Genomic DNA, 20,735 nt, shown 5'->3' on the forward strand with positions numbered 1-20,735 from the left:
GCTTGTAATAAAACATTTTTTTTGCCAAAGATTCAAGAATGATTGCTTTGTTTGTGTTTGACGTGATTTGATGTTCATATTATATTTGAGTTGCCCTCAAATTGTAGCTTTCTTTTAGTTGGATACCTTTTGGGGAATTTGAGGTAGTGCATAACTAAGACCTTCATGCAATGCATGCATGTATATGAATCCTCAGAGTAAGATGATCCAAAATAAATGTCTCATTGAGACATGCAATTCTGGTAAATTAAAATATATAAAAAAAGTCTGTGATGCATATATTTTAAAATATGTTAACTTTCTTAATAGATCACAATAAACTTTCAAGTTAACAGAAATTGTGTTTACTAGAACCCTTATTTCAGTTTGTGCAAAGCTTTGTCTCAAAATAACCAAGCTTTGTGCAGGTTTTCTGAGAAATATAGTTGAAAAAACTAAATCTGATAACAATGACAACGAACCGAAATGACATTTCTTGACAGTACAAATTTATACAACAATTTTGAACTGTTATAAATTTAGCAGCACCAAGTCATGTCTGACTGCTACAAAATACAAATTTACATGAAAATACTACAAAACAAATCACCATCCTACGTGGTTTCTTTTGGAAAAATGTGATCATGACTGTCAACATTTTTTTTTAAATCAAAAGAGTTAAACAAACAGTGACACCCATTTTCCTTGTGAAGTGACAAATAGCTTTTTAAATAGACAAAATGTATTTTTTTGCCAACATTTTACAGAAAAACAACTTTCAATAATTAGCAAGTTTCAAGACAGAACTTGAAAGTAAAAATGCGCTTTTCAAAACTAACACTGTTCTTCACTACACATATACATGTGCAACACTGCATCATCTCTCTATGCCGAGTTGTTCTTCCAATTGATGCGCTGTAGAGTAGCTTCATTCCAGCAATCCACAATGCAAGATATCCATCATGTTCAGCAGTCAAACCCTACCATGATCAGTCTCACATTAATGAAGCAGATGAGGCCAACGTGTCAGTAAGATGAGCCATCGTCACTGCCGTCTTTGAAAGTTTATGACCCCCCACCCGACCTCCACAGGGATGTAGAACTTGAGTCACAGACTGAAGGTTATGGCTGCCGGATCACCTCGTCCAATTCGCTGATGAAGTGTTTCAGATCCTCGAGGCAACGCTCGCGGATCTCCCCGAGGTTTTCCCTGAGAGGAACCTGCAGCTGCTTTTCCAGGTTGGCGTCTTTGGCCACCAGCATCTTCACCACCATACCAAACGTCTCACAGTCCTGACGGTACACCTGGGAACAGATGGGAATATGACTTTCCACTTTATGCACACAAACAACTTATTTCAAAATATCTTTAGAGGCACATTTACACCCATTTGTATGTAGATTTCAGTCTTAATTGTCAACAGGCAGAAGGTTATGAGCTATGGGGGAAACAGCCGTAATTAGGAGACGAGAAGCTGCTTCCTTCCTGTTCTACCTGTCGCCTTGGTGTAAATACTCCAGCGCCACTGAGCCTGAGCTGATCACTATGGTGTTAACCCACATCATGTAGTGTCAAAAGATAAACACTTATCCTCTCAAGTTTAATGAGGGCCCTTTATATGGGACAGGGCAGCCCGAGATGCAATAAAACCCCCCACTTTAATAGAAGCTCAGAGGCATTTAATAGGTGTTAAAGGGACAATGAGGAAGAGGTGCTGGAGTCTTGTTAGGGAGCTGCTATTTCACACCGAGCCTCAAATGTCTCATAAAACAATGGAGGGAGCTCACTGCTTCCTCACAAAGTGGTTTCGATTTGCAAAATGCCAAAAACAGGTTTGTTTGAAACTTAAAAGTTCCACACACGAGCTGGAAATGACATTCCAGAGGGGGAGAGGAAGAGTCATTTTCACAGATGGTAACAGTTACTATGCTAATGCTCCAGACATGATGAGGAGGATGGACTTCCATACAAGAAGAAACATAAATCCCTGTTGTCCCCCCCAGGGCCTTAAAAATGAAGTAACAGTCATAGTAGAGAAATTGTAAAAAGAAAACACTTCATGGGGGATTAACGGGAATAAAAGCCACCACTGAGCGATGACAAAGGAACTCAAAACTGTGGCTAATTATTGTTTTCATTATCGGTTAGTCTGCCAATTATTTTCTTCATTAATCATCTGGTCTTAAGTATGCCAGGCTGGCACTGGTCCTGGATGTAAAGATACGCACTTTATTTAATGATACATGAACAGAAACTATTAACGTTACATTTGAAACACTGGAGCCAGGGGATTCATGGCTTTCTGTGACTGAATGACTCATCAAAATTGTTTTGAGTTAATAGTTGCTAATATAATAGTAAATTGCCAACCGACCACAGAAAATAGGTTGAATTTTTTTTTGAGGAGATGGGCATCTGGTCTAACTTGCTTCAGCTGCTGCCCGAACAAGGCAGGACATGGTGGGTGGATGGGAGAAAAACAATTTATGGAAATGTTATGCTGCTAAAAGGATCCCAGAGGCTTTGAAATTCATTCTATTATCAAAATACATGCTTTTATAAACACACCTGTGACTTTGGGGTTAAGACATCAACCATAAACCACAATGTCCTGAGTTGTAATTCAGCCGTGAACTGTTCTCTCACCCTCGCTTCCTGTTATTTTTACACTACACATCAAATAACGCCATAAAATGTTCACATATAAATAACTACAAATACATGACGCACAACACCTGAGAACCTCAATGGACAGTGTGAGGCTCTGTCTCTAGAAATGCCCCAAGTCCAAAGTGATTAAGTTCAGAGACGGACAAAACTGTTTGTCTAAGGGATGTAACTCCATTTTCTCCATCTGTCCCTCCATTATTTCTTGACACATTTGTCAGTCTCTTCACCTCACACTGTCCTAACTTCTACCTCTTAGTCAACTCTGCCCTGACTCAAAAAGTGCGTTGACCGTCCATCACTGCTGCTTATGATGCTGAACGTCCAGTCTAGATCTAGATCCTGCAGGCGGAAACAAGGGCACCACCAATGACAAGGATTGAGTGTTGATGTGTGTATTTAAGCATGAGTGTATGAACCTACGTGCTTGTGTGTGGGCAAGCGTGCGTGTGTGTGTGTGTATATATATATAAAATTAGGCCAGGCAAGGGTGAGTTTCAGTCATTCACCGGATACCAACAGTGGCTTCGGTGCTGCAGGGCGTTCTAACTCGCTGGCTTATTTATAGCTTTTTTCATAATGTTCAAGCATTGGTCGGAGCAGAGGAGAGATCTCCAATAAAGATCTGCTGTCAAACAGAGTTAATGCACTCGTAGTAATAACAGAAGGCAGCTTTCCAAAATCTGCATTAAACAAAAAGAACATTTCCTTGTGATAATGCCAACAACGAGACTTCACTGAAGAGGATCCCTGGTGACGGACTGAGACCAGCATCTCTCACTAGAATACATTTTAATTGCCACCATCAGTGTTGTGTGACAAGTCTTTTTTGTTTTTGTTTGGGAGCGTTTCAATATCAGAAAGCGATGCTGATGTCGTCTCCTCTGGGTGTTCCTATACATTACTCGTGTACAGTAAATGATGGAGTGAAGGACGTTACACAACAGCGTCAGATCGACCAATCATGTGCAAACACATCACGTACTTGTGACAGCCGGTCTCTCCTCTGACAACAAGCAATGTCCTTTTTCATCTTCTGTTAATTTCCCATGGTCTCATTCAACAGCTGACAGTGAATTTATTTATCAGCTTCTCGGAGGAAGTGTCCCATCAAGCGCGCTGACAGCAACCTCAATGAATACAGGGAAAGTAGCTCCTAGATAACAATGTGCTTAAAATGTACATCCTGTATTCAAACACGCTTCCTGAAATCCCTCCCTTGTTATCTAATGAGGATGGGTGGGGCTCAGTCAAGAACTGTTGTGTTTCTAAAAATGAATTCGCCTTTTAAACTTGATTTCTTTTAACAGTGGCTGGGAAGTATTACCTTATATTGGATGATTAGGAGTGAGTGTGTGACCCCGCCTGGCTTCAGAAATGAGAGAAACAGAGGACTGAAAGAGTCCAGCCTCTGCCATCGTGGTGCATAAAGAAAAACCTACATCTAGGCTGGAACTGTCTCCCATGTCTGTCTCGAGGCCAAATTTATATATATCCCCCAACAAATGAAATAAAACCCCCTTTGTATCACAGCCTGGGATATGAGAAGTAAAAAGTAATACTCTTTATTGCTTCTCATGCCCTGTCACTCACTGTAAGCAGTTAGTTTGTACCGCAGCCAAAGTCAACTCTGACAATGAGAAGGGGTTCAGGTTGAATTTCAGCGGACCAACTTCACTTAGCTATACAAACACACATATGGAGGCGACGGTATAACGCGGCCCAGCACGATGTCTGCTCGATGATGGAAAGCTCAGGTCAGCTTGTGATCACTGAAAATTTTTAGAGACAGTTCGTGGGATTTGGAGGAGCTACTGGGCTGGAGGCCGGAGTGAGTTTGGGTGATGGTTGGACCAGACTGCGTGCGGGGAGGCCAAACATCTGGATGCTAAACATGAGTGCCCACTGCAACAGAAAACACTGCTGTGACTTTGAAAAGCATATGAAAATGTTGTTGCAGGCTAAAAAATAAAAGGAAAAAGTCGGACTTCAGAGGGATTAATTGTATGTTCTGGGCATGATGGGGAATTAAAACCAGCCACGAAACAAGTGCTTATAAATTTTCCAGGCTGTGTTTTGTGAGCCACTTTGGCAGGTAACCAACCCTGATGAGAAGGCAACTTTCTCAGGTTTTGATGAGTGTTCATGAAAAGGTCTTAAGGGGGTTAATGTTTAGCAAGACACCCGCCCACCCCCACCCCCCTCAGACCTGTAAAGTGAATAAACAGACATGGAGCAAAATTAGATTTTTCTGATGTTCCTTTAGCTAATTTCTTTCTCTCTCTCACACCCATGACCTAACAATCTAGCCTTTCACGACAGGCAGAGTGAGGACTGCCAAGTCACAAGCCGTCTTCACGCCAGTTTCCTGATTCTCTCAAAACTGAAGCAAAAGAAAGGGAAGAAGAGGAGGAAAAACGCATGTCAGTGGAAATGGATGGTTATCTAAGAATGAGAAATCCTGGAAAAGAAAACATGAAACTTCATATCCATGTGAAAATGGAATTCGCTGCTCCTCCTCGTTTATCATTTTAAACCGTCACACTCTTTCCAGAGTTGAAGATTATAGCAGGGGGATATGAATTGGCAAACAATGTCGTTGTCAATGACAACATTCAAACTTGCCATAATACCTGAAAATATGAAGTGAAGCTCACACAACAGAGCTTAAATGTTATATAGTGGCTCTTATAAATAGAATAAGAGGAGACACAGATGGGGGAGAAATAGACAGGCCATAAAAACAGGCCAGAAGCTGCAGCGTCAGCATCGGTGTTGTAACAGCCTGTAGGGCTCTGTGGCGCAGCTCGATGTGAGAGCGCAGTGTGTGCTCCGGGGCAGAGCTGGCTCAGGTTTAATGGTCCCAGTAAAGCAGCAGTAGCGCACACGGGCGCAGGCATGGCCTTCATTAGATAACTGAGCAGAGCTGGAGCCTCAAGCCTCGGGTGGTTTTAGCTCTGTTAAATGGTCGACCTCCCAATTTAGTGTATGCACAAAAACCTATATCCTGTCTAAACTGCACTCGTGTTTCTGCTTTCGTTTATACGTTCTTGTACATATGTTTCCAAAAACCTGCGTGTGGGTCTAAATGTGTGTGCGCGTGTGTTTGTAAAGTCTAATGAGCAGTTTTTGCAGCTGGAGAGGGCTGGATGGCAAAGTAGCTGCTTGCCAAACTCACCAGCATTTTCCTGATGGCTCTTGTTGGATAATTAAACTCATCATTTAAATTCTGTGCTAAATCTAACATCTGGCTGCCGCCGGTGAACTTTAGAATCCGTCCACACCAGGGTGACTGGTGACAGAGAAAGTTAATTTCCTGCCTTGTTAGGGATATAATAAGTGACTGTTCCAGTAATGCCTATCCAGTAAAACAACCCATGTGTGAGTCAGACAACCCAAGGCCACCATATGTATGGCAACGTATGCCAGAGCTACAGTGTGTCCCACACCGACACCGGGATGCTGACATTTATAGAGAAGTCTTACAAATTACCAACATGAAGTGAGAGGATTGTAAATGCAGTGATTTTTCCAAAATGAAAACTGGATTCAGAAATATCTTTATGCTACATTAATATTAATGTAGAAAACCAAAAAGGTGATCTATTATTTTGAAATCAGCTCAAGGTCAGTATTTAAAAAGGCACATGAGCACTGTCAAATTACTGTTCAGCTGGAGATGGAGAGTGTAAGGGACTTTAACACATCAAAAACCTCAACTTTCAACAAATCCTGTGTTTGCTCAGCAGTCAATTCTACATGCTGACTCACTTTCTTACCAACTAGAGGGTCAAAAACCAGTGCTGGGAAAGTACCTTCTCTATCTCCTGGGCTTTAGCTGCGATGGCCAGGGCTCGTCGCTCTTGAAAGTTGTCTGTAGATTTTTGGATCTCCTCCACAACAACAGGACCTAGAAGGGGCTCCTCTTTGTCTGTTTCTGCAGGGTGGACGTCCTCCTGAAGAGGCAGGAGAGAAAAGCAGGTGAGTGTGTTTTTAAGTCGAGTTTGAGTGTGCAAACGAAGTAACAGAGGAAACATAACTAAAAGTGAAAAAAAGACAATAATAATCAGTAAAACCAAAGGAAACACACTTCTTCCCTTCATGTTACTGATTAAAGCCAACTCACGAGTTTACTAAACAAAATCAATTCTCTACAAAGACAAAGAAATGATGGTGCAGAGAGAGGGAAATGTTGTGTTGGAAAAGTATGAAGGTCAGCAACTCGGCATTGTACTGATTGTCTGTGATGAGGACTCTGTGACCTGACCTCCAGACTAACTTTACAGGGAAGACGTGGTTAATGGGGCGTATCAAAGGATAAAGCCTATATATACATATACACTGAAGAAGCAGCTATAGCTGGAAAAGTCAAAGAACACTATGGATATTTGCTGTTTTGGATCTGTAGTTGCATGTATAAATCAAAGAATTAAAGACTCATAGGGATTACAGCATCGGAGTAGATCTCCATCATATGACACGACCTTCACATTGTGCACCTGGTCTAACATTAGGTTCATTTAATCATAGAAACATAGACATTTCAGCAGTTTTTATATCTTTGCAAAATAGGAGGTCTAACTGGACGAGCCATGATGAGCCATGACAAGCCATGATGAGCTATCTAATGGGTGGATTGGAAACTTTAGTGCCCATAAGTATCACTGTGAAAGCCAAAAGAAAGAGCAAAGGGGAGAAATGAGGCCAAGTTGGATCGCCGCTCAATTTCTTTTGCTCATTTCCTGATACTATTACTATTTGAAGGCCGGGGAGCAGAGCTGCCCAGCCATGACTTCAGTCCACTCGTACATGTAGGGAAACAGGCCACAGACGTAATCATATTACATCTCTAAGATGACTGAGGAAAGAAATTACAGGAGATGGTACATCGCAAAGCCGAGTGTGGTCTAAAATAAAGAAGCACGACTCGTAAAGCATCGGCCAATTATTCCTCCCTCCAACTCCCTCCCTGCAGCTATGCTTGGGAGAAGTCCAGCGTGTGCACTTGTGCATGTATGTAAAATTGCATTTGTCGGTCTTCGGCCTCCTTGGCCTGAGTGAAAAAATATCCCTGTCTGTGTCTTTCACTTCAGCAGGCGAGGCACGGCTCAACCTGGAAGCGATGTTTTAGTTTAGTTTCAATGCAAAGCTTGGCAGTCACACAGTGCTCTGGACAGAGACGATATATCATCACTACCAAGGCATGGCTCATTTGTAAAGCTAAAACTGAATTATACTCAGACAGCTGCTGCCTGCATAGTCTGCTGAGCCACAAAGACAAATGTATTTTAACATTTTCTTAATTACTGACACTACTGCCACTTTACTACCACTGATCTTTTGCTGAACAAGATCAGGGGAAGATTAAAGTTTTAGGGTCATTCCCTTTAAAGCATGAAGTCTGATGCTAAAAACCATGGCGATGGGGAAAGTCGGGGGATTATCCAAATCATTTGGATTTATTGTTGTGGAACTATGAATTCTTCTACTGAAATTTCTACCAGGTCATTTTTATAGATGATAGCAGCACTGGAGGGAAGGGAAGGTTGGTAAAAAAAAAAAAATCATTGTTAACTGGCAGGAATTTGTTGCTTTGTATTAGGATGAAGCCTTCTGGTGACCTTTCCACTTCCAGGACGTGCTCTCCACCCACCGGACCACCCTGACTGGCAGTGAGAGTCGGAGCTGCTCTTTAGGTCCCCCCTCTTTAGTCTCTTCTGTCTGAGGTGGCTCCAGAAAGCCTGCGTGTGTGTTTGTTGAATCCCCGCAGCAGGCAGTGGCCGGGGCCATTAGTGCGCCCTTTACTGGGGGCACATCACAAGCCTTTCATCTTGGCCAAGGTTATGGGTCTGTGCCCCCCCCCAGAACAGAGAACAACAATGCACCACCACAGGCTAGATCAAACACAGCAGCAGAAGCAGCAGTGTCTATGTATGTATGTGTGTGTGTGGAGGGGGGGTGTGTGGAGCGCTTGGTTAAAAAAAAAAAAAACTTTCATCACAGCAGTCGATGGGGCGACGGTGGGTGGTTCTTCCAAAAATGCACATTAGGAGTGGAAAGGACTACGTTTCTGTGTTGCATCTTGTAATTTCTGTGCCTGGTTTTCAAAGACATCCAAGAACCTTGTGTGCCAATTAAAGGAACGATCCATTAAAAACAAAACACGGCAACATTCAAATGACCTCCAGCACGTTCTTAAAAAAAAAAAAGGAGGCTGCTAATGAGATAAATAATGAGACTTTGTGGGCATTAAAGCAACATTTTAAAGATACAGTTTTATGGGCTTTTTGATCAAAGTGACTTCACCAGGAGAATGTTAGGTGGTTGTCCTGTGCTGGTGACTCGTTCATTTTAAGCATTTACAGCCACAACTACAAAAGCAGTGTAGTTAAGACAAAAAAGGTTTAAAAAGTTCAGACAAGCCGTTAAACTGCAACTTCAAGTTCAATTTACGCTTTTTAGACTTTCACTGATCAAAAAGCCTATTTTTAGTTAGTGCCATCTCAGCAGTTAGTGTTAACCATCACTTGACATATCGCTCTTGTTTGGCTAATAGTTCACCATTTCTCAGTCAGATTCTTCTCTCAGTTTAAACCAGTATGTAGTCAAAAGATTATTTTCTTCTTAACAACGGATGAACGACGCAGCAGTGATGAGTTGGTGATGTGTTACTAGTGTTCAAGTAATAATGAAGGCTAGAAAGTTTAGATCCATCTTAAAGCAGTACCTAAAAAACCAAGCAACCATGAATGTCTCACATCAGTCAGTCCATCTTTCATTGTAATTAAACCCAAAATGTAATGGATCTATTGTAATCTTGTCATTGTTAACCCCAACACAATCAACATGATGAGTTACTGATGTGAACATTTGACATCATTAAGGGGCTTTTCGGTCGCTGCCACCCGTTCTGTATGATGAGAACGGGGCATAACGCCCGCTGGCAGCTGATGCATACATCCAGCCCTTTCCCAAGACCTGCTACATCCAACAAACAGTCACGGCTTCCAAACATATTCAGTCATACTCTGCAGAAAAAAGGAAACTTTTGTTCATTGTGAAATGGTCTACACAAATCCCAGTGTGTTCCACGGGGACTTCTCCTGGATTTACATCTCAGATCCTGTGATAAAGTTATGACTCGGGCTACTGAGTTAGCCTCTTCACTTTCTGGGTGGCCACAGCCAGACTCACTGCGCCTAATCACATCTGATTCTATTTACACTCTCCTGCATAGTTATCGGCAAAACAAGCTATTATTTTGAAAACAGGCAGGAGATATCTACATTCGGCACTTACTCAAAACAGTACAGAGTATTTTCTTTTTAAAACAAGAGGAACGACCCATACTCTCGCTTGACACTTGAGCCCCCTTTTCCCTTCGCCATTACAAGTTCTGGTGATTGAGGTCTGCTTACACCGCAGGTAAACAAATCCCGGGCCCGATGGCTTTCATGCTCCGTGTGAGTGCCACTTTAAAACCCATTAACACACTTCAATGGGACTAAACGCTTATTGGAAGAATGGAATCTAAGAAGTTCCAGATGCATCCTGCTGTACAGTGACAAATGTGAAGGACATGGTATACAATAAATACAACTGCATTGTTGCAATTATAACTTTCTGACCAGGATTCAAATTCTTGAAAGAAAAACTCTTGTGTCACACTATTGCAAATAAAAGTTTAAATAAAAATGTAAGCAGATAAACCAGACCCCATTATGATAAATTATTTACATAGTTGTTATTTAAAACAAATCATTTCTTTTGCCTGAGCTCACCTTGTTTGACGTTGCACTGTGTGGAGAGCCTTCCCTTGACAAGCCAGGAATTTTGTCTGGAGAAATGAGAATCACACACACACACAGAACAAAAAGTTTGACAGGGTGAGACTTGAGTGAAGGACAGACTATTGTGAAGAGAAAAAGATACTAGAGAGGGAGGATTACAGCAGGACGCAGTAACTCCATGGAAAAAGTGGATGGTTACGTGTTTCTAGAGAGTGAGTAAGTATGTAAGTAGGACTTTTAGTAATCGCTGTTCGATCAAAAAGGTGTTGGTTTGGTTTCAGGATCCAGGTACATATAGGCTAGAAGATCTGGAACGATCAAGACACAGAGGGTTTGCTACGGCGGTGGGTGGATTGATCCCTGGGACCTGCTCACTGTGGATGCCACCTCCTCTTCAGTCACTCTACGGCCCATTCCTACCAACAAATATGAACTCACATCGCAGTGAAACAAAAAACACCCCAGAGTGGGAACGCCAGGCTTCAGGAATATCCATCAGACATCTTATACCCTCTCTCTCTTCATCCACACACGACCTGGTGGCATCTTTATGAGGCCTGACAAAGTGGCAGACAGAGTGGGGAGGAAGGCTGGCTGCTGGACGCATTAGAAACGCTCTGTCACTCTCGGGTTACGCAGACTGGGAATAGGTTAAGTTTAACGATTGTAACCTTTGTATATTTCCGAAACAAATCCTCTGTATGTCATCTCGTTTTGTTTTCATTTATTTCTACTGAAAAGCTTTTGATGACCGGAATGGTCCAGACTGCACTGGGTACATTAACTTATATAGGAGTGGTGTTTAAACTGTCCATTTCATTGATTAACAAGTGGGTTAATCCACGTGCACACTCCACTGGATGCAACGTTTCTTTCCTGGACAACAACTATACTGAACTGTACTTACCAGCCATCTTGCTCTGAACATAAGTCTCTTCATACCCTGCAGGAAAACCAAACCGTAAGGTCACTGGCTGAATACAGCAAGCTGCTCTGATGCTCCACTACAACCATGATTAATGGCATTATGCTCTACTTTCAACAGGATGCAGTCATGCATTTCAAACTTAAACCATCTTGCATCCATTTGTAATTTGGCCGTATTAGCATGATGATGGTCCATTGTCCACTAAGCTTGTTTAATACGTTAAAAAAAAGAAAAAAAAACACCAAATAAGTGGAAACTTAAAGAGAAAATGGTAAAGCGCTGAAGATGGTAGCACGTCTAAATGGAAGAGTTTGTGGAATCGGGGACATTGGAAGCTTTTACAGCTACAGAGCCTACAAACATGCAGAGAACAGGGAAATACTTTGGCACTCAGGTATTTGACAGTTTTTCCTTGCTAGGAAAGTAGTTCTGTGAACTCATGCAGCACATGTCCAGTGTCAGTAACACTGTTAAAAAATAAAATATAAATGTGACATAAATTAGATTACAAATGAAGCTGTGTCCAAATACTCTCTGATGCACAGCTTTAATGTGGACTGTAAAATCCACAGTTCCCATCACATTATCCTTCATTTTCAGGGCAGACTAAGTGGATAGAAATTATTAGATTATACTTCTGTGTGATGCACACTGAATCACATGCGAACTGAGGATAATGGGAGACAAGATATGTGTATCCTGCTCATTTGGGCTAGAAAATAAAAATTTTAAAGCTTCAGATAGATATGGTTACTGATCAGTGTAGGAATCCTAGGGAGTGCCAAAGTACCTCCATGCAAGAGGAGCAGAAATGGTTTACATAAAAAAAAAAATCAAAGCAGAGTCATAAATTGTTACAAATAAACAAAATTTCTAATGCAATCTGACTCAGACCTGGGTGAAAGAACTTCAATGTCAAAAAGATGATCCATTTTACTATAATGTATTGTAGTATATAAATCATTCTCTATAGGGTTAACATGAATTTAGTCAATCTTTTGAAGTGAGGCCTTGAAATGTTTCTGTCCTCCATCCTTCCATCCTTCTCAAGCCCTGGTTGCAGATATCTTTGAGGTGTAGGACATGAAGAGGGTGGAAAGAGATACGTGAGGATCAGTAGATGAGCTTCTCATCACCCAGGTTCAAGCTTGATCATATGACTCTATGTACAGACCCAAAGTTTCATGTCCGCTTTGTTGCTGAGGGAAGAGTGCTCCCCAAAGGTGCTCAGAAACACCTGCGTGTCCCTCTGGAACGTCCACACCTAAAAAAGCCAATCAGCCAGATTATCAGTTATGGATGGACAGCGAAGTTATAAAACAGAGGTGTAAAAGAACCACAATGAGGTTCTGTTCCTAAATAATGAATGGACACTTTGGCTGATGGTGGTCCTGAAACTGAAAGAGCTCCGCACTGTGTCAGGGAAGGTGGTGGTGGTGGTGGTGGTGGTGGTGGTGGGGGGGAGGGGGGACTATGAATTCTACATACTCTTGCCTTGCTGTGATGGAAATGGCAGGCTCTTGGCTCTGTCTGGTGAGTAGCCTCTGCTGCTGACGCTGGAACCGGAGCGGCTGTGTGGGGAGCGGGCCACCTCCCGGCGCACAGGAGAACGTTCTCTGATTGGGGGGAACGGGGCCGCCTTTCTCCTATAGTGGTCTCTGTCCTCACTGGAAAAGCACACGGCCGTCATAAAAAAAAAAAATGTTTCAGTGAATGAAAAATGACCCCCTTATATTTCCAGCTCTAAACCGCTATGCACCACAACTGGTGTTGTGTTTCAGAGAATACGAACTGTAGTCCATCTCTTTTCTTTGTATGCACTGACAAAAGCACAATGCTGCCCTCTAGCGTTTTTTTAGGTAACTGCACAAAACAGTTTTTTAAATTTACATGTGTTTAACCCTTCTGTTGTCCTCCTGGGTCAAACTGACCCAATCTGTTTCGAATGGTCCTTCTTTCCTCCCTTCCTTCTGTCTCTCCATCCCTCATTCCTCCCTCCTTTCTCGACTCCTTTCTTTTTCTCTTCCTCCATCCTTATTTCCCTCCTTTCTCCCTTCTTCCCACCATCATTTCCCTTCCTTCCTTCTTCCTTGACCCAATCTGTTCCATGTCTTTCTTTCTTTCTTTCTTTCTTTCTCTCCATCCTTCATTCTTCTTCCTTCCTTGACCCAATCTGTTCCCTTTGCCCATCCTTCTTTCCTTCCTTTCTCCCTTCCTTCTTCCCACCATCCTTTCACTTCCTTCCTCCCATCCTTTCACTTCCTTCCTCCCTTCTTCTTCCTTCCCTGATCAATTTATTCCCTTCCTCCATCTTTCTTTCCTTTCTTCCTTGACCCAGGAGGAAAAAAGGAGGGTTAAACAACGTAACAGTCCTAAACACAGACAACTTCACAGATTTCCATTTTATCAAAAGATTTACCATCTTATGTTTACTTAATCACACATATTGGCTGTAATGAAACCAATGGCACATGGCTACCCTCAGTGTGTATTCACTCGTACCCTCTGTCCAGGTTGAGAATGGCCTGCACTAGCGTGTCTTCCCCGCTCTCTGGTAGCGACCTGGGCGCTGGATAGATGCCCTGGTTTCGAACGCTAAGAGGGGGTGGAGCTCTGGCGCTACAAGGGATTAAACAACACACGTGGTTCAGCCACAAGTACATACACAAACAAATACTGTAGAACATGAAAACACATACCATCTGGTTCATGAGTATATTCATAGACCCTTACATCATCACTTGAGTGTACACACAGTACATGCTTTACTGTTTAAGCTTGTTCATCTTCTTCAACATGGCCAAGATATTTCAGATGAGAATCTCAAAAAAGGGCAAAAAACTGATTTTTATTTTTCAAGATTTAACCCGACTCCAAGCTTTAATTTACGCTGAATTTACACTAAATGTATTTATTTATTTCAGAGACAGTGCACATTGATTGACATTACTGTAAATGTGCCAGTGTTAGCCCAGTGGCTAATTTTCAACTGTAGTCCCTGGAGATCCTTTTCTAAATGCCATTCATGATATTGAATTAGAGCAAATATAATAGAAAGGTTACACTTGAATCAGAGGGTCAATATGCATCCTTGTGTGCCTTCTAGGTGGCAAATTAATCAGTTGTATAATATCTTACTGTCTCACTTTCCTTCCTGCAGTTGCCACTGTATCAAATTGCTTTTCAAAAATGGTTACAAAAAGTTAAAGTGTTGAAACAAAAAGCTTATTTGTCTCGTTTCCAAACCTCAAAGCCATGGGGGATTAAATGGGCTGATTTTATGGCTGAGATCCTTCAACAGTTCACTTTGTTAATATCATCTGTTCTGAGTTCAGAGCTGTTTTGCTCATTAACAGCCTTAATATCTTACTGTAAATCTGTCAACTAAATTACTGTAGCCTACATTTCCACAACCTAAATACTGACACTGGTCAGCTCACACGGCTCATCTGAACAGTTCTCAAATAGTGCGGAGCCAGGCATGACTTGAGAAGCTGCGGGAAATGTGAATATGGTGAGACAGGCCAATATGGGTCACAGCCGCCCATGATTTATGATTGCTGCTATGTAAACACTCATTTTAAAATAGGGATACTGAAAATGTAGCCTGCAGCGATCCCGAGTAAAACACAGAGGGCCTGTAGCAAGCCTTAGAGGAGCAGAGGTTTACCTAAACTCCAAAGGTCTTCCTGCGTGAGGGTCCTCTCTGGGTACTCTGTAAGGATAATCCTCCTGTAACACAGTTGAGAAAATGTAAAAAGAAGTTGTTTTTTTATCTCCATTGTTTGTTTTTGACCCTAAGTGCTGATGTTTTGGGGATTTAGCTATAAATAAACCATCATATTTTTATTTATAACATGTAACTTGCATCCATCTAAAACTGCTCCTCTACAGTTTATGTAATGTTATCATTTGGATTAATGTCTGTCAAACTAACTAACTAAAAAAACACAAAAAATGAGGTACCATGCAACATTGGAAGGGACACAGAGTTTCAAAGAGACATTTTTTAAACGGATTCTTTAACTTTAGCGCCCTCAGCTGGCCAGTGTGTGCAAGTTTAACCGACACGATCACAAGACATGCAACTACCAGCTATTACATAAAATTGCCAATGAATGTGTAGTGATAGTAATAGTCCGGACAAAATGGGTTTAAACCCCATTATTAGCCCCCTGTTGTATTAGCAGAATTTTTAGAAAAATGTCCATGGTTCATTACAATATAAAAAGGTGAAATACATAGAAAGGATAAATTAATAAATAAATACATAAACTGCACCACAGACACAGTTATTGGCAAACTTCTTTTAAAGCTACTTGGTTGCTGAAAGCCTGAAACTATGGCAACAATGGCAGCCGGTCTTTCACTGCTATGCTTTTGTTTTCAAGCTCTTCAGGTTGCAGGGATTTATTCAGGACTCCTGGCTGCATGTTTAAAAACAGTCCATCTTTCCCTTTTCAACCATTCTTTTGTGCTGCTATATTCAAGCTTTGGTTCATTGTCCTGCTGACAGACCACAGACCTTCACCTCAAACCTAGTGTTCCAACACTGGGTAACACACTCTGCTCTAAAATGATTAAATCTTTTGATATGTTCACTGCCTCCAACACCAGAGGCAATAAAAGCTCTCTTTGCCTTCTCTTATGGAGGCCTACTTGGTTTAATGTGCAGCATCTGTTTCAGATTCTAACAATGAAAAGTGTTTTTTCAACAATGGGCACTCATTTTTGTTGACCTCCCTAACGTATCCATATGGGGAGCACCTATTTTCTCAGCACCTCTGATGCTGTCACATGACATCTTGATTTACAAATGGATGTCAATACTTCTAGGGTATGTTCATATTATTTCACTATTATGTTTAAATTAAGTTTTTCTCTTTTGTTCAGTAACCTAGGGCACTTTATTAAAGTTGCTTATATAAAATTGGTTTATTTCTATTTACTTCGGGAGATATTCTGAATCTACCTGAAGTTAAGGGATGTTAAAAATGTATTGTATATCACTTGCTTTCATAGATGCTGTAATGTGTGACATGTGGCCCTCACCCTTCTTGAAGGTGGAGCCGCTCTGCGCTCAGCAGGGAAATGAAGGCCATCGCCGTGGTAGCCCCTCTGATCTTCATGGTAATTTCGGGGGCCACCTCCGTTCGGGAAAAACCGGGGACCTCCCTCATAATCGTAGCCACCCCGGTTATAGTCTTCCTCTGGCCTGCCAAAGGGGCCGCGCCTTTCCACTGCTCCTGCTGCTCGGGGGTACGGGCCCTAGGAGGACGAGTACAATGAATACAAGGATTTGAACTTTACTGTATGTCATGTTTTTTTTTTAACTGCTTTGAGTGAACTTTATTCATGACAACCTACTTGCTAGAGACTTACTCATCCCGTGTTAACATATATAAATTCCTTCTCTCAAAGATCCATACCGCCTGGGAAACAGACAGTATTCTAACTTGTGCTAGTATGAGAACACTTTTGAAATATGATAAGACGGGGTCAAAAGAAAACAGACTGTGAAGCTTCTTGGTTCACACTCACCGGCCTTTCTGGTAAGAATCGTTCATCATACGCCTCTCGTATGCTCCTTTCTCTCCTGTATGTCACTGCAAAATGTACATGTGAGTGAGAGATGTGTATGCACTGCACAAGACTGTTTAGCCAACTTCTGTGAGCAGTAATGTTCCAGCGAAAGATAGTAATAAAAAAAGCAAAACATGCAAGAACATTGTATTGTAGGTTACGTTTAATTAGATCATTCTGAATTGGGTGACATGAAGCCATCCACGCAAAAATACTTTTTACAATATGATATTGTCAATTCTTCTATTTGCCTGAAAGATTCTCTGGTAATGATTATGTTCCTTTTGAGGTGTAACCTAAGTTAGTAATATAAAAATATTCTTGAGCAGTGATTTAACCAAGGTTAAAACGATGCACCCTGAAGGAGAGTTGGCTAAAAACTTACTTTTTGAGTCAAATGCTTCAGTGTAGTTTAAGATCTTCAGCACAATCTGTAAAACAACATGTGGAATATGATTCATTAATTGTCATGAGTCTTTCTTAGTAAACTTAGGTTGAAAACAGCTCTATATTGACAAAGCGAGACATTAGATCAGATAGGAACCAATGCTGAGATGTGATTCTGCACTAAGACGGATGGGGTTAACGTTACTTTCTGCAGACTATAAAAGTATATCTGACCAGCGACACCTTTATTAACAGGGTGGCACCAACCCGACAACTTACAATGATCGTAACATTTGTCTGTGTTGCTGATTTTACTGCTGACAACAGTTGCTCCATCCAGAATAGGCAGCTAGCATTGCTAAATTAGCTAGCCTCCATATATGCTGCAAACATCCGCACGTTTTATTTTCATTATCAGTTATCCTTACGCTACTGCGGCACAAAAATCACAAATAAATATCAACTTCGCACTGTGGGCCCCGGTAGATAGAGGCGAGTGTAATAACCTGCACTTGAATGCATTTTATTTCACAAAAATAGCAAAAACAATCTCACCTTCCCTGTTGGTTGGTTAGTTAGCCTAGCCTCTCCCGGTTGGACAACGGCTTTTTTTTTTATTGGACGAGGTTTACGTCTACGTCATCAACTTGCGACGTTCAGATATGACGTTTGTTTTCATCGACTTGGCATTGACAAGCTACATGAACAAAAACAAAATATTGCGATTTTAAACAAATTCAGATGTTTTTTTCATGGTGAAGACTGTGTTGGTAAGTATTTTGTTTAATATAACTTACGAAAACATCGGCACTGTGCTGGCTGAAGTTAAATATAAACGTTTAACACTTTTTGACTTCTCAGGGTTAGCGAGGTAGCTGACTGTTTACAGATTTCATCCTCATTTCAGTTGACTTTTTGTGTTACAGCGTGTCCTTTGCGTCCAGTATGAGTGGGGGTTTGGCACCAAGCAAAAGCACTGTATATGTGTCCAACCTGCCTTTCTCTCTGACCAACAATGACCTACATAAGGTAATGTTTTTGTAGTGAAACAAATGTCAACAATTCATCTGTTTAACAAAAATGATACGAGTAAAACACATCACATTGTCTCATTTCAGCTATTCACCAAATATGGAAAAGTTGTTAAGTAAGTAATGGCTCCGTTATATTAACTTTATTATCATTCATATGTTTATATGGCCATAGTATATAATCCACAACAATAAATTAAAGGCTCTGAGTATGTCTCTCTTTTTTTAAAGTAATAATTATTAAAACCAATTTCAGGGTTACAATTGTGAAGGACAAAGACACTCGCCAGAGTAAAGGAGTGGCATTTGTTCTCTTCCTGGATAGAGAATCAGCTCACAACTGTGCAAGAGCAATAAACAACAAACAGGTGAGTTTGTCACACCAATACAATTAGTTTAAACATGTTGTGTCTCACTAACAGCAAACTTGCAATCTCTCTGTAACTGATAAGTGAATAGCCACTTAAGAATCATCACTGACAAAGGCATTTTTCTCACAGCTGTTTGGCAGAACGGTGAAAGCAAGCATTGCAATCGACAATGGACGAACAACTGAGTTTATAAGGAGGCGAAACTACACAGACAAGACTAAATGTTATGAATGTGGGGTTAGTGAAGTTTTTTATCCTGTGAGATCAACGTTTATTGAATTATATTTACAAGTAGAATATGTGGCCTGTCCTCTCTGAAGGGAAAACTGTCAAATAATGTTATGTGTAGAGAACAATCCTGGTTGTCCAGTGTCTGAATGTAATTGCATTTGTTTTTTATGAAATCACAGGATACAGGTCATCTGAGCTATGCATGCCCCAAAAACATGCTGGGAGAGAGGGACCCACCAAAGAAGAAAGAAAAGAAAAAGAAGAAAAAGGCCGAACAACCTGAGCATGTGTAAGTATTTAATAGCTGTTGTCTGAGCTATTGTATAATAGACAATATCTGTTTTTGTAATTCTTATATTTTCCTTTACAGTGAGGAGGAAGAAGAAAGTGAAGAAGAGGGAGAAGACCCAGCCTTAGATAGCCTGAGTCAAGCTATAGCTTTTCAGGTTGGTCTGTGTAAACTGTAAAAGTCACTGCAAACATGTGATTCAGGATTTGTGGATCCTTAAGTGTCTTTGTGACCTAAACATCCCTTCACCGCCTCAACTACTGTTAAGCTAGTCAGGTTGTAGAAAGCTGTCCAATAACATTTACAGATTGCTTTTCCTGTCTTTCCCTCCAGCAAGCGCGAGTTGAGGAAGAGGATGGGAAACGGAGGAGGAAGGCTGAAGAGAGTGATGCTAAGGCTTCAACATCCTCAGATTCTAAAAAACCAAGGATCAAGAAGAGTGCATACTTCAGTGATGAGGAGGAGCTGAGTGATTAATTATAATGTTTTAGTTTTTAAGGTGTTTTGTTTTACAATTGGGGTATTATTATGCTTTAGAAATTTTCTTTTTGTACATAGAGCTGAGACATCTTTCTGTAAAAATGTAATAATGGTTCTTGTGTTGACGCATTGTGTGAGATTTTTTTATACTATTGAATAAACCCTTATTTCTTAATGAGACTATTGATTGTTGTTTATTTCAGCATTAACATTGAAATCACATACAGAATGCTTAAGTATAAAGGAGTTTATTGACTACGAGTTTAAAAAAAAAAAGCAAATGAAAAAGCATTAGTCAACACAGGTTATTAACAAATGACTCCGATTTAATGATGGATGAAAATCTATACACACACACTAAATTATATATATACACACATACATACACACACAGTATACAATTGGCTACTCAATTGTAATTTAAAAAGAAAAGAAAAGACAATTTATTTTATTATCCCCAAAATGAGGAGTGAGTTAATTCTGTACCACTTGAAGTCTAATTAGAATCTTAAATATTGCAACAGCCACATTGCTGCAATCGGGGTTTCTCTGCGGGAGCATCCAGTTGGTAGAAGATAATGGAGATCCACATGGTTATCCTTGATATGAAACAGTTTGGGAACCCCTGGCAGCCTCCGTCTGTTCGCTTGGGATTGTGGTCTTTGGAGCTCGCTTGCGTCAGCACGCAAACAAAGCGAGGGGTTCCCCAATGTTTAACACATCTGTGGTCTAAACTGCTGCGGCACGTCTGCAGTCTGCGGCGCAAACGCTATGATGAAAGGATATTAAAGTACAGTGAGCGGATATGAGTGGGATCGTGTTAACACATTGTCGTAGATGCAGCATTCGCTACTGTGTCTTTTGCTGCATTCGGGCACTGTCGGAAATAAAATGTTGTAGGGTTCACTACAGGGAGAAAGAGGTGGCTGCCGCACGCGATGACTAGTCACTGGTATTTATGAACTGACTACTACATTATCATATAAAATATAAGCATT

At 41.0% G+C, this 20,735-nt stretch overlaps 2 protein-coding genes across 3 annotated transcripts; one reads left to right on the forward strand and one right to left on the reverse strand.

Moving 5' to 3' along the window:
• Positions 1-403: 403 nt before the first annotated feature.
• On the reverse strand, positions 404-17,842 carry pphln1 (periphilin 1). 2 transcript variants are annotated; one of them, XM_083999990.1, is made up of 12 exons: positions 17,615-17,842; positions 17,334-17,379; positions 16,907-16,971; positions 16,418-16,633; positions 15,036-15,097; positions 13,868-13,984; positions 12,854-13,032; positions 12,540-12,629; positions 11,345-11,380; positions 10,429-10,484; positions 6,463-6,603; positions 404-1,284 (listed from the first exon to the last, which is right to left on the reverse strand). In XM_083999990.1, exons 1-12 carry the CDS (start codon positions 17,669-17,671, stop codon positions 1,102-1,104), a joined length of 1,248 nt encoding a protein of 415 aa, XP_083856116.1. In that variant the 5' UTR covers positions 17,672-17,842; the 3' UTR covers positions 404-1,101. The 2 variants fall into 2 exon arrangements, with proteins under 2 accessions (XP_083856116.1, XP_083856117.1); XM_083999991.1 differs by lacking the exon at positions 11,345-11,380.
• A 147-nt stretch (positions 17,843-17,989) lies between these two features.
• On the forward strand, positions 17,990-19,900 carry zcrb1 (zinc finger CCHC-type and RNA binding motif 1). Its single transcript, XM_083999296.1, has 8 exons — positions 17,990-18,105; positions 18,262-18,364; positions 18,454-18,482; positions 18,623-18,734; positions 18,867-18,974; positions 19,148-19,257; positions 19,339-19,414; positions 19,591-19,900. The coding sequence occupies exons 2-8, from the start codon at positions 18,281-18,283 to the stop codon at positions 19,732-19,734; spliced, it is 663 nt and encodes a 220-aa protein (XP_083855422.1). The 5' UTR covers positions 17,990-18,105; positions 18,262-18,280; the 3' UTR covers positions 19,735-19,900.
• Positions 19,901-20,735: the final 835 nt, after the last annotated feature.

The sequence above is a fragment of the Trachurus trachurus genome (assembly GCF_905171665.1).
Source record: "Trachurus trachurus genome assembly, chromosome: 23".
Taxonomy (NCBI): Eukaryota; Metazoa; Chordata; class Actinopteri; order Carangiformes; family Carangidae; genus Trachurus; species Trachurus trachurus.

What these genes read in the sequence shown, in the direction of transcription:
- pphln1 (XM_083999990.1), bottom strand. Translation starts at nt 17,671, where the DNA reads ATGGAGCAACTGTTGTCAGCAGTAAAATCAGCAACACAGACAAATGTT. An exon ending in TGAAGCATTTGACTCAAAAA is followed by an intron (nt 16,972 to 17,333) that starts GTAAGTTTTTAG and finishes TACATTTTGCAG; the next exon opens with TGACATACAGGAGAGAAAGG. An exon ending in CGGCTCCACCTTCAAGAAGG is followed by an intron (nt 15,098 to 16,417) that starts GTGAGGGCCACA and finishes ACTGTGTTACAG; the next exon opens with GAGGATTATCCTTACAGAGT.
- zcrb1 (XM_083999296.1), top strand. Translation starts at nt 18,281, where the DNA reads ATGAGTGGGGGTTTGGCACCAAGCAAAAGCACTGTATATGTGTCCAAC. An exon ending in CCAACAATGACCTACATAAG is followed by an intron (nt 18,365 to 18,453) that starts GTAATGTTTTTG and finishes GTCTCATTTCAG; the next exon opens with CTATTCACCAAATATGGAAA. An exon ending in GAGCAATAAACAACAAACAG is followed by an intron (nt 18,735 to 18,866) that starts GTGAGTTTGTCA and finishes TTTTTCTCACAG; the next exon opens with CTGTTTGGCAGAACGGTGAA.